Source organism: Cebus imitator, unplaced genomic scaffold, assembly GCF_001604975.1.
Source record: "Cebus imitator isolate Cc_AM_T3 unplaced genomic scaffold, Cebus_imitator-1.0 Scaffold101, whole genome shotgun sequence".
NCBI lineage: Eukaryota > Metazoa > Chordata > Mammalia > Primates > Cebidae > Cebus > Cebus imitator.
In genome coordinates, this window is record NW_016107416.1 from 455,531 (window position 1) to 468,694 (window position 13,164).

The following is a 13,164-nucleotide window of genomic DNA, read 5'->3' on the forward strand; positions in this document are numbered from 1 at the left end:
GCCTGAACCCAGGAGGTGGAGGTTGCGGTGGGCCGAGATCGTGCCATTGCACTCCAGCCTGGGTAACAAGAGCGAAACTCTGTCTCAAAAAAAAAACAACAAAACACAGAGGAAGGAGAGCTTAACTTGAGGGCGGGGTTGGGAGTGTGTGATGGTCACTGAAGGCTTAGCAACACTGTAACCCAACAGCTAATTTTATCAGACACCATTAGGTATTTTGCACTACTAGGTAATAAGACTTTAGAAATGAGTTAGAATTTGCTTTTTAAACATGAGCCAACACTTCAGTTAAAAGGGTAGCTCCTGAGAACTAAAAAAGAAAATAAAAATAATTAACCAAAACCAAGTTTTAAAAGATACAGTCATTAATGGTGTGTGTGTGTATGTGTGTGTGTGTAGAATTCAAGTGGGACCAAAGGTGAAGCTGTTTTCAAGTGGGACCACAGGTGAAGCTGCTGGCTGAGACAGGGCTACCCCTGCTGCAGACACTCTTTAGTAACACTTGCTGAAGCTGCAAGCCAGTGGCAGATGCGTCATGCCCACTGTCTCCAGAGAGGGAAATAGTGGAAAGGCCTGCCACACCCACCCCTACTAAAGGGGCAGACCAAGGGGGTCACTTTTGTTCTGTGTGGCCACAACCAGCTGGATAGGAGGGTAAGGGACACCTCATTCAATACCAGAAACCTCTAAACCTTTGTTGTGGCTCAAAACATTAGGCTGGCTCAGGGCCAGGCGTGGTGGCTCATGCCTGTAATCTCAGCACTTTGGGAGGCCGAGGCGGGTGGATCACAATGTCAAGAGATCAAGATCATCCTGGCCACTATAGTGAAACCCCGTCTCTACTAAAAATACAAAAATTAGCTGGGCCTGGTGGCATACGCCTGTAATCCCAGCAGGATAATCGCTTGAACCCGGGAGGTGGAGATTGCAGTGAGCCAAGATCACGCCACTGCACTCCAGCCTGGAGACAGAGCGAGACTCTGTCTCAAAAAAACAAAACAAAACAAGTTAGGCTGGCTCAATCAGATTTCCCTCTAGGGAGTGTGGAATTGGGAAACTGTAGACCAAATTAGCGAGCACCAAGAACTTACAGAGGTGTGTGCTGCAGAAAGGGGCACTGACTGGTGAGGCTTGGGAATTCGAGACAGTGACAAGGAGGGTGGCAACCACAGTAAACCATGGCCAACAAGGTTATGAAGAAGGGAAGCTGGAAGAAAGAAAGGAAGGCAGCTGGTGGGGAGAGGTAAGGGGGCACATGGGCAGAGAGAGGTAGAGACTCAAAGAGAGACAGACATACAAACAGGTGACTAGCGCCACCTAAATTCCTAAGATTTCCAAGTCCTGGCCACATGCATCCTGTCAATAAATTTCCCCTCACTTTTTGGTAGTATCCTGAATGGTTTGTCTTTTGACACTGTTCACATAAACATGTGTAGCCCCAAACAAGAAGAGAGGAGGGATCAGGAGGCTGGGGTGCCTCCTCCTGGGAACCACGGCCACCAGCTAATGCCCCTTTTATAGCATCTTACTTTGTTGTTTCTCCTTCCAACAACTCGTCTGGATATAATCAATGTAATCCTTTTCTATTGTCTTCTCCAGGTCATTCAGAGAAGCTCCTCTGTAGGCCTTGTCAAAGTTTTTATCTACAAAGTAAGGCACCTGCAGGTTCTGAGTTTCTCTAGAAATGGTGTAGCCCAAGGTCCTGAAACAAGGAGAGAGAGAGAGGCTCATGTGAGCTCGTAATATTTGGGAATATTACTCTTAACGGTAGCCTCGTAGATATCATCATCATCATCATCTGTTCATAGAGCAGAGGCAGATATCATTTTCTAATGTACCCAATACTATTTCCCTTGCAAAGTTGTAAATATAACATTATCATAATTGGTATTACATGAGCACGTTCATACTATGAATTCAGCTTCAGCATAAATGGTGTATTCTCTTAAAGGACTCACCTCTCTTATACTGCTCTCTGTCCTAAAAGGAGAATGCTGAATGCTTTAAAAAACCAATTTTTATGTTGTGTAGGATCTAGTATGGTACCTGACAGAGTAGGCTATTAGAAATGCTGGTTGAATGAACTGATTATGTTATATAGCAAATTATTTACAAAAAAAACAGACACCTCGCACCAACCTAGAAGCAATATTTCAGACATGATAAAAAGTACTTTGCATCTAGCTGCTAAATGAGAACTGCAAGAAACTCAGATAAAAGATTTCAATGATGCTTCAGTGCTAACTCTCTGTGGGTCCAAGGCATCCAATGCTGTCTGGTGCTTGGCAACATTAAGAGTACTGAGCTGATTAAATTCTAACCATAAGGAAGTATAGAAAGGCCCTCAAACTCAAGTTAAAACAATGTGACAGCAATGTGCAAAACCCAAGCTGATTTTCTTCAAACTGGACGAATTATACCTTAAAGGGGCTATATTTTATTTGGCCTTTCCCTGGCCCTCACTTTTGATCCTCTCTACTTAGAGTAAGAGCTGAGGCCATGACTGCTCTCCCCTTATTCTAGGGAGGGGTTTACAGAGCAGGTCCGTGCTCACCCTGCTGGCCTCACAAGAAAGAAAGCTGAAGTACCATATGGAAAAACAAGAACAGTTGGGAAACAGAGGGAATCAGGCCAGTGTGACCCAAGGGCAAAAACCTCTCCCTGAAGGCCAGGCACAGTGGCTCATGAGTGTAATCCCAGCACTTTGGGAGGCTGAGATGGGTGGATTACTTGAGGCCAGGAGTTCAAGACCAGTCCAGCCAACATGATGAAACCCAGTCTCTACTAAAAAATACAAAAATTAGCCAGACATGGTGGTGCACACTTATAATCCCAGCTACTAAGGAGGCTGAGGCAGGAGAATCGCTTGAATCGGGGAGAAAGAGATTTTAGTGAGCCACGATTGCACCACTGCACTCCAGGCTGGGACCCTGGGTGACAGAGCAAGACTGCCTCAAAAACAAAAACAAAAAACCTCTCTCTGAGCCTCAGCTTTACTCTCTGTAAAAGGAAAATACTGGCTGGCACAGTGGCTCACGCCTGTAATCCCAGCACTTTGGGAGGCCGAGGTGGGCAGATCACCTGAGGTCAGGAGTTTGAGACCAGCTGGCCAACATAGTGAAACCCTGTCTCTACTAAAATATAAAAATTAGCCGGGTGTGGTGGCACGCACCACCTATAATCCCAGCTACTCAGGAGGCTGAGGCACAAAAATTGCTTGAACTGGGGAGGTGGAGGTTAAAGTGAGCCCAGATTGCACCACTGCACTCCAGCCTGGGTGACAGAGCAAGACTCTGTCTCAAAAAACAACAACAAAATAAAGGAAAATACTGACTTGGATTGACCTGGAATGACAGTCTTCAGTCTACAGACATCACTCACAAAGACTCTTCCTGTTACATATTGTCTAATAAATTCTACTTTTGAAAGGTTTTTTCCACTAAACTACAATAATGAGTAACAACTTATTATTCACTATTAACAAAAAAGATAATCTAGTGATTCTCAAACTTCGGTGTGGACCAGAATCATCTGGAGAGTTTGTTAAAACTCAGGCCTCTGGTCCCACCCCCAGAGCTTCTAATTCAATAGATATGGAGGGCCCTAGAATTTGCCTTCCTAACATGTTGCCTGTTGATGCTGATGATGGCTGGTCGGGGGACCAAACCTTGGGACTGAATTAACTGAAAGAATTAATTGAGGAAATTTAAAAAAATCCTATCAGAGTTTATAATCTGTATGCCATAGTCATTACAATGAATTTCTATATTTTCAACAAAACAAAGAAATTGAAAATAATCACTTGATCCTAGTTATTAATAGCATGCTCTGAGACCCAGAGGGTCCAGCAATCCTATCAGCAGCTCTATGGTCTTTCTAACTACCATGGTGTGATAATGAGTTCATCTAAACCTTCAATTCTACTGATCCTTCAAAAACCAGTTACTGCTGTTCTGCAGCCGACCAGATGGTGTCACTATAGAACAAAACAATCTATTTCGTGAGGCACACAGGAGACTGCTTCAGTATTTTTGAGTCTCAGCACCATGACTACCCAGCCGTTCCTTTAAACATCAAATCGGTGTTTTCTACAGCAAAGGGTGAAATGAAATGTTAGTAATTTAGCAGCAAAACCTTCAAATCTTTCACCCCCAGACTGTTACTGAGAAAGATTTAGAAATATCAGACTTACGATTTATAGAATAGACTATATGGGGGATTAGTGGCCAGCAGCTGAGTAATGACAGATATAATCACAATCACAAGAACTGGAAGTAGCTGAATAAATGCAGAATATGTAGTCTAAAAAAGAAAACAATACTTGCTGTAAGTGTTCTTCATCAATATAAAGCTTACTGAAAATAAGATAGAGGTCCCAAAGAAAATAACAAGTCACCAACACATTGCCCAGGAGGATCCACAAAGCCCCAGGCTTTTAGGGGAAGGCTCTACTCTCAGCTGAGAAGAACAGGTTGGCCACTCCTAATCAGAAAATTCAAAATTGAAAACGCTCCAAAATCTAAAACTTTGAGTGCCAGCATGAGACTCAAAGGAAATGCTCATTGCTTTTTTTTTTTTTTTTTGAGAAATGGTCTTACTGTGTCACCAGGCTAGAGTACAGAGACACAAACATGGCTCATTACAGCCTTGATCTCCTGGGTTCTGATGATTCTCTTGCCTCAGCCTCCTGAGAAGCTCAGACCACAGGTGCACATCACTGTGTCCAGCTAATTTTTTTTTTTTTTTTGAGATGGAGTTTCACTCTTATTGCCCAGGCTGGAGTGCAATGGTGCGATCTCAGCTCACCACAACCTCCTCCTCCTGGGTTCAAGTGATTCTCCTGCCTCAGCCTCCCCAAAGTAGCTGGGATTACAGGCATGCACCAGCAAAATTTAGCCTGGCTAAATTTTGTATTTTTAGTAGAGACAGGGTTTCTCCATGTTGGTGAGGCTGATCTCAAACTCCTGAACTCAGGTGATCCACCTGCCTTGGCCTCCCAAAGTGCTGGGATTACAGGCATGAGCCACCACGCCCGGCCTAATTTTAAAATTTTGTAGAGACAAGGTTTTGCTATGTTGCCCAGGCTAGTCTTGAACTCCTGGAATTCCTGGGCTCGAGCAATCTTCCTACCCCAGTCTCCCAAAGTGTTAGGATTACAGGTGTGAGCCACCGCACCCAGCTTCAGATTTTCAGATTAGGAATGCTCAGCTGTTTAATGGTATAATGCAAATATTCCAAAATCTAAAAAAAAAAAAAAATCTGAAATCTGAAATACTACTGGTCCCATTTACTTCAGATAAGGGATACTCAGTCTACACCAAATGACCTTCATTCTCTCTGCTGAGCAGGTTGAAGGAGGCCCAACAACAACCTGGATCGACACTCAGTAATCCCCCTGCAGCGCCCATTTATAAGACTAATGAAGCAGACATCTCTAGGTCAATCTGCCCAGACTGTGTCTCTTATAGGAGTGGGGCTCTAGGAGCCAGATTAGCATTATGCAACTCTGTCACTTGGCTACAGCTGGTTGGACTGGGGAGACATCTAACTCTGGCAGAGATAATCACATTTTATCTCCTAGGAATTTGGGGCTGAGACTCATCACCCTTCATTTCTGGGTCATCACTTTAAGGAAGAACACACACTCTCAGGCACTGTAGACTAGCTGTTTGCAAGGAGAAGTAGAATAAGCAAAGCTGCTCTGTGAAAACAAAACAGAGGCAAAGAGTGGCAGGAAAACTGGAGACAATCTGGCCCCAGAGAGTCCCGCAGAGCACAGCTGCTTGGGAGCCTGACAGTTCCTTGTTCCTGTCTGTCATGAGGCCCAGCTGTGCTTCTTGTCCTTTGATCCCTTACCTTAAATCCCCTTTAGTTCTAAATATTTTGAAGAAAGTTCCTATTTTCTGCAGCCAAGAAAACTTTGAGGCCGGCATGGTGGCTCATGCCTTTAATCCCAGCACTTTGGGTGGCCAAAGCGTGAGGATCAGTTGAGCCCAGGAGTTCGAGACCAGCCTGGGAAACATGGTGAAAAAATTAGCTGGGCATGGTGGCACACAACTATAGTCCCAGCTGCATGAGAGGCTGAGGTGGGAGGATTGCTTGAGCCCTGGAGTTCAAGGCTGCAGTGAGCTATGTTTGTGCTATTGTACTCCAGCCTAGGTGACAGTGAGACCCTCTTTCTTTTTTTTTTTTTTTTTTTTTTTTTTTTTTTTTTTTTTTTTTTTTTTTTTTTTTTTTTTTTTTTTTTTTTTTTGAGTTTCGCTCTTGTTACCCAGGCTGGAGTGCAATGGCGCGATCTCGGCTCACCGCAACCTCCGCCTCCTGGGTTCAGGCAATTCTCCTGCCTCAGCCTCCTGAGTCGCTGGGATTACAGGCACGCACCACCATGCCCAGCTAATTTTTTGTATTTTTAGTAGAGACGGGGTTTCACCATGTTGACCAGGATGGTCTCGATCTCTTGACCTTGTGATCCACCCACCTCGGCCTCCCAAAGTGCTGGGATTACAGGCTTGAGCCACCGCGCCCGGCCGAGACCCTCTTTCAAAACAAAAAGAGCCTTGATGAAGTCAGCCCCACAGGGGAGCTGAGACCACCCAAGAATGGGCAGAAGGAGGGGATGCCATTCTGCCTATTTAGGCCAATTATTCAGCTCTTCTCACCATGGCTTTTACTTTCCTAAAGCACATCTTAGCAACATATCTCAAGTTCAGCTACTAAAACTTGACCATGTACCATCAAGGTTGGCCCAGTAAAACTGTTTATGGGCAGCAGCGCTCCACCCTCCCTAGGTACCTGAGGTTTCTCTTCTTCCTCCTCCTTCTGAGTCTGTGTCCTCTCATGTCGGTGCCGTCGGCGGTAATAGTGAGTGTCATCTGTCACATTTGAAAACATATGAATATTTCCTGGAAAAGAAAGAAAAACAAATAATCAATATGGGATATGGCAAATACTCCTTCCTTGCCTTTTTATTTCTTTTTTGGAGACACAGTTTCACTCTGTTATACAGGCTAGAGTACAATGGTGTGATCTCGGCTGACTGCAACCTCCGCCTCCTGGGTTTAAGTGAGTCTCCTGCCTCAGCCTTCTGAGTAGTTGGGATTACAGGCACCTGCCACCACGCCCGGCTAATTTTTTTATTTTTAATGGAGATGGGGTTTCACCATGTTGGCCAGGCTGGTCTCGAACTCCTGACCTCAAGTGATCCACCCACATTGGCCTCCCAAAATGCTGGTATTACAGGCATGAACCACCATGCCCGGCCCTTCCTTGCCTTTTTCAAGGTCCTTGTTCCCAGCTAGGTTTGTTAAGGATAGAGTATTGGCCTATTTTACCCAGTAGAAAAAAAATACAGTAAGCAAGCCAAGTGAACCAGCTGGAGCTAAAGCATGCTGAGCTCTCCTGACTTCATTTAAATAGTCCTTTGCAACTAGTGAGAGAGAACCCCGAAAGGCTAGAAGAGTGAGAGCATTTGGGCCATGAATCCTATTTGGCATGCTCACGTCTGCTTCCGTGCCCAATACCACATTATGTCACTGGTATCTTTTAATAGCAATTCATAAAATTCAATTTACTTCCTGGGCACTGAATTATACCAACTTCCAACTTGCTGGGGGGCACTTTCCAATTTTTTATCTTTGTAAGTGCTATTTTATAATAATAATAATAGGCATTTTGTTACTTATTTATAAGGCACTTAAAAGTATCCAATCGTCACAGTGACCCTGTGAAGTAGGTATTATTAACAGCCCCATTTTTCAGGAGAGGAAACAGGGTCAGAGAGACTAAATGATTGGTTAAAATTATGCACAGTTGGAGGCTGGAGACTTGCCTCAAACTCCTGCTCAACTGATTCCAAATCCTTGCTGTCCCCATCATACCATCATCCCTCTATTCAGATTTTCAAACAGGAGCTTGCTGAGAGCCATAAAGAAAGAAATATTTTAAAGATAATTTTGGGATACTAACCTGTAGGAAAATGTCCTCCAAAGAAGACATTGAATAGCTCTTCTGGAGTGATGTCAGCTTCAAAGTCCCTGTAATAATTATAAGGTCTGGCTCGAGGGGCAGTGAAAGTCACCTGTTCATCTCCATATTCATCATAGCGAAGTCTCTTATCAGGATTGCTCAGGACTGCAAATGCATTTCCTATTGCTGCAACCAACAAGAAGCAGCACATGAGGACACAGTCTGTGCTATGGCTGCCAGTGATCACAGCAGCAGTGATGAAGAGCCAAGAGGTGACTCATGCTGGACAACTTTGCAGGGGCCCAAGGAGAGGTGCTTGGGCCTAGAAAGTTCTCCAAAGTGCTTGCCCTTGAGTTTTTCCCTGATTGCCAGAAACAACAGCACTGGAATCACAGGAATTAAGAACTACTGCTGAAGTGAGAGTTAACTCCCAATCAACAGTCCTGGAGTCATCCCAGCTGTCCTAGAAGTTAGGATCCCCCCACCTCAGTTTTGGTTCCCAATCAGCACAAGTCTCAGACATGTTGGGAAAATGTTCTCCAACTGACCAGCACTCTCATTCATAAAAACTGGCCAGGCACAATGGCTCATGTCTATAAAATGAGGCACTTTGGGAGGTTGCAGTGAGCTGAGATCACATCATTGCACTCCAGGCTGGGCAACAGAGCAAGACTCCGTCTCAAGGAAAAAAAAAACAAAAAACTGTTCTTTACTTAATTTTTTTTTTTAAGAGATGGGATATTGCTACATTGCCCAGACTAGTCTCAGATTCCTGGCCTCAAGTGATCCTCCCATCTTGGCCTCCAAAAGTGTTGGGATTACAGGTGTAAGCCACGGCATCTGGCTAAAAATGTGTTCTTATTTCACTTGAGTGCAATAGTTCATGTTGGAAACAGTTTACCCATCAGTAGTGATATTCTAACTTATTAGTCAGAATAATTTCCTGAATTCTCTCCTGAAACAATCTTTTTTTCTGAGACAGAGTCTCACTCTGTTGCCCAGGCTAGAATGTACTGGCTCAATCTTGGCTCACTGCAACCTCCACCTCCTGGGTTCAAGTCGTTCTCCTGCCTCAGCCTCCCAAGTAGCTGGGACTACAGGCACCCACCACCATGTCCTGCTAATTTTTCTATTTTTAGTAGAGATGGAGTTTCATCATATTGGCCAGGCTGGTCTCAAACTCCTGACCTTGTGATCTGCCCACCAGCCTCCCAAAGTGCTAGGATTACAGGCGTGAGCCACTACGCCCGGCGTCCTGAAACAATCTTAATAAAAATCCTCCTGCATGCTGGGCACGGTGGCTCACACCTGTAATCCCAGCACATTGGGAGGCCGAGGTGGGCAGATCATGAGGTCAGGAGATCAAGACCATCCTGGCCAACATGGTAACACCGTCTCTACTAAAACTACAAAAATTAGCTGGGCAGGGCGGCACACGCCTGTAGTCCCAGCTATTCAGGAGGCTGAGGCAGGGGAATCACTTGGACCAGGGAGTCAGAGGTTGCAGTGAGCCAAGATTGAGCCACTGTACTCCAGCCTGGTGACAGAGCGAGACTCTATCTCAAAAACAAACAAACAAATGAAAACCCGTCTGCTTGATTAAAAACAAAAAGTCTTTGTCATAATCTTATTTCAGTTTTCTTTAGATAATTATTTTAATTATTTTCTGAAATTAAGAAATATATTTCCAATGTCTCAAAAAGGGTTGAAAGGCTGAGTAGTTACATATGTTTACCAGTATGTCTCCTCTCTTTGTACAAATGTGCAAACCTTGCCCAATTTCATTTAAACATAAAATCAGTAGCACCAAACAATAGAAACCTAAAAAAAAAAAAGTCTTTTAAGGCATCCCCAACTCCCTACCTGTAATTCAGTCAACACTGTCATAAACACAGTCAGAAAGAGTATTTCTTTTTTTTTTTTTTTTTTTTTGGGGACGGAGTTTCGCTCTCGTTACCCAGGCTGGAGTGCAATGGTGCGATCTCGGCTCACCGCAACCTCCGCCTCCTGGGTTCAGGCAATTCTCCTGCCTCAGCCTCCTGAGTAGCTGGGATTACAGGCACGCGCCACCATGCCCAGCTAATGTTTTGTATTTTTAGTAGAGACGGGGTTTCACCATGTTGACCAGGATGGTCTCGATCTCTTGACCTCGTGATCCACCCGCCTCAGCCTCCCAAAGTGCTGGGATTACAGGCTTGAACCACTGCGCCCGGCAAGAGTATTTCTTCATGATTCTTTTACCTGAGGAATTGTTAAATGTTTGCCTTGCCACTCTGTTACCCACAACTCTCTTTATATATACATGTATACATATATATTGTAATAAGTATACATTTCTTTTGCTGAACCATTTGAAAGTAGGACACAGATATTATGACACCTTGCCCCTAAATACCTCAACATATATCTCCCAAGAAGAAAGACATTCTCCTGTGTGATCACAACACCATTATCACAGGTAAGAAAATTAACATCAATCCATTATCATCCAATGCACCCATGCAAGATTCAAGTATTGCTTTTAGTTTTGCCTCTTTACTTTCTTTTAATCTAAAACTGTCTCCACCTTTTTTGTTTTTCATTATGTTAATTTTTTTGGAAGGACAGATCAGTATTCTTATAGCCAGGTTTTCCCTGATCGCCAGAAACAACAACACTGGAATCACAGGAATATGTTTCTTTTTGTTTTATTTTCTTTTTTTCCCCACCTGCAACTGTCTTGATTGAGTTATGTTTCATATTCTGATTGTTTCCCCATTATTAGATTTAGGTCAAACATTTTGGCAAGAATACCACATAGGTGACAGCCACCTTGCACTCAATGGTTTTAGCATTCACTGACGATCTTTGCCTGAAACAATGACTTGGAGTGCAGTGGTTCAATCATGGTTCACTGCAGCCTTGATCAAGCAATCCTCCCACCTCAGCCTCCCAAAACAATTTTTTTTGTTTTTATTTTTAGTAGAGACGAGCTCTCACTATGTTGCCCAGGCTGGTCTCAAACTCCTGAGCTCAAGCGATCCTCCTGTCTCGGTCTCTCAAAGTGCTGGGGTTTACAGGTGTGAGCCACCATGCCTGGCCAGGTGAAGCTCTTAAGATTTGTACTCATGTGTTAGGTACAAAATATTTTTAAAGAATATATTTCATCTGAGTCACAGCACCAAAAGAAAATTGAAAAAGTTTTTTAAAAATAAAACTAAAAAGAATATATTTCTTTTTTTATTTTTTTGAGATGGAGTCTCCCTCCCGTCATGCAAGCTGGAGTGTAATGGCATGATCTCAGCTCACTGCAACCTCCACCTCCTGAATTCAAGCGATTTTACTTCCTCAGCCTCCCGAGTAGTTGGGATTACAGGCATGCACCACCACACCCAGCTGGTTATTGTATTTTTAGTAGAGACGAGGTTTTGCCACGTTGGCCAGGCTGGTCTCAAACTCCTGACGTCAGGTGATCCACCCACCTCGACCTCCCAAAGTGTTAGGATTACAGGAATGAGCCACTGCACCTGACCTAAAGAATATATTTCTTAAAATTTCATGGAAGAAAGGCACAGTGGCTCACACCTGTAATCCCAGCACTTTGGAAGGCCTAGGTGGGCAGATTGCTTGAGCTCAGGAGTTTGAGATCAGCTAGTGCAACATGGTAAACCCCATCTCTACAAAAGATGCAAAAATTAGCTGAGCATGGTGGTGCTCACCTGTAGTCCCAGCTACTCAGGAGGCTGAGGTGGGAGGATCACTTGAGCCCAGGGGGCGGAGGTTGCAATGAGCCAAGATGGCGCCACCACACTCCAGCCTGGGTGACAGAGTGAAACCCTGTCTCAAAAAAAAAGAGAGAAAGAAAGAAAGAAAAAGGAAGAAAGGAAAGAAAGAGAAAGAAAGAACAATTAAGGTAAGTGGATAAAATCAAGTGGGAGCTGTGCTCATAATCACTAAGAGGTGTGCAGGGGGAAAACCCCTCCTTATGGCCTCATAAAACAACTATGGGGAAGGCTAAAAACAACTTATTATGACCAACCATGACAAGGGCAGCACTGAGCATTGGTTCCGGATCAGACCTTTGAAAGCATCTGTTGCTCCAGGAGCACAGTTCTTGTCAGGGTGAAATTTCAGGGCGAGTTTTCTGTAAGCTTTCTTAAGCTCTTCATCACTGGCATCTCGAGAAACTCCCAGAATTTCATAGTAATTTCTGCATTTCTTGATCCTAAAAAAAATCGCAAACATGTATGTCTACAAAGGCCCCTTTTGTACAATTAACTGCAAAACAATACATCCATCTTCCCTCCAATCTGTGGGACCCAAAACAAACCTATGAGAAAATTAGTGCAAATGTTAATGAAACATTCACATTTATTAACAATGTCCTTCTCCCACACAGAACTTAATGCCTTTCAGAGTACTTTTACATCTACTATTTATTCTTCCTATATCCCTGCAAGTGAGTAGAACAAGTATGCTAATCCTTACACCAAGGTTCAGGCTAACATCCTGAGAGATGAACCACAGGACAGCAAAGCCAAAAGAAACAGTTAATCTCCCTGTTTGTCTATAATTTTTTCTCTTTTTCCTATGGCTATCTTTTTAAACTGCATTTTTGTTGTTGTTTGTTTGTTTTTGTTTTTTGGTTATTTTTTGAGATGGAGTCTTGCTCTTGTTGCCCAGGCTAGAGTGCAATGGTGCAATCTCGGCTCAATGCAACCGCTGCCTCCCGGGGTCAAGCGATTCACCTCAGCCTCCCAAATAGCTGAGATTACAGGCATGCACCACCATGCCTGGCTAATTTTTTGAATTTTTAGTAGAGATGGTGTTTCTACTAAAACACCATCATGAGGTCAGGAGATCGAGACCAGCCTGACCATCAGGTTAGTCTCAATCTCCTGATCTCACTATCCTCCCACCTTGCTCTCCCAAAATGCTGGGATTACAGGTGTGAGCCACTGTACCTGGCTAAACTGTGTTTTTAAAAAGTTAACATACACATGATAGAAGAAAAAGAGCCAAGAGAACTAAAGTTTATATAGTAAAAATTCTCCTGCTTCATCATTCCCTGTCCCCTAGTATCCCACCACAGGGACAACTATCATTAGAAGTTTTCTGTGGATCCTAGGTAGAGAAAGAATACAGGTATAGTCCTCTTCATTTTTTTTTTTTCCTACCTAAATGGAAACATAATCACCTTTCTACATCTTGCTTTTGTTT

General features: G+C 43.6%; 1 protein-coding gene across 1 annotated transcript in view; it reads right to left on the bottom strand.

The window, feature by feature from the left end:
* DNAJC18 (DnaJ heat shock protein family (Hsp40) member C18) overlaps positions 1 to 13,164 on the bottom strand; it is a 31,838-nt gene that overhangs the window by 10,082 nt on the left and 8,592 nt on the right. The window contains exons 3-7 of the mRNA XM_017536724.2: positions 12,024 to 12,169; positions 7,966 to 8,151; positions 6,793 to 6,902; positions 4,193 to 4,302; positions 1,530 to 1,702 (exon numbers count right to left, since the gene is read on the bottom strand). Of these exons, the coding sequence (XP_017392213.1) occupies positions 1,530 to 1,702; positions 4,193 to 4,302; positions 6,793 to 6,902; positions 7,966 to 8,151; positions 12,024 to 12,169 (725 nt within the window). The remainder of the gene's footprint in view (positions 1 to 1,529; positions 1,703 to 4,192; positions 4,303 to 6,792; positions 6,903 to 7,965; positions 8,152 to 12,023; positions 12,170 to 13,164) is intronic.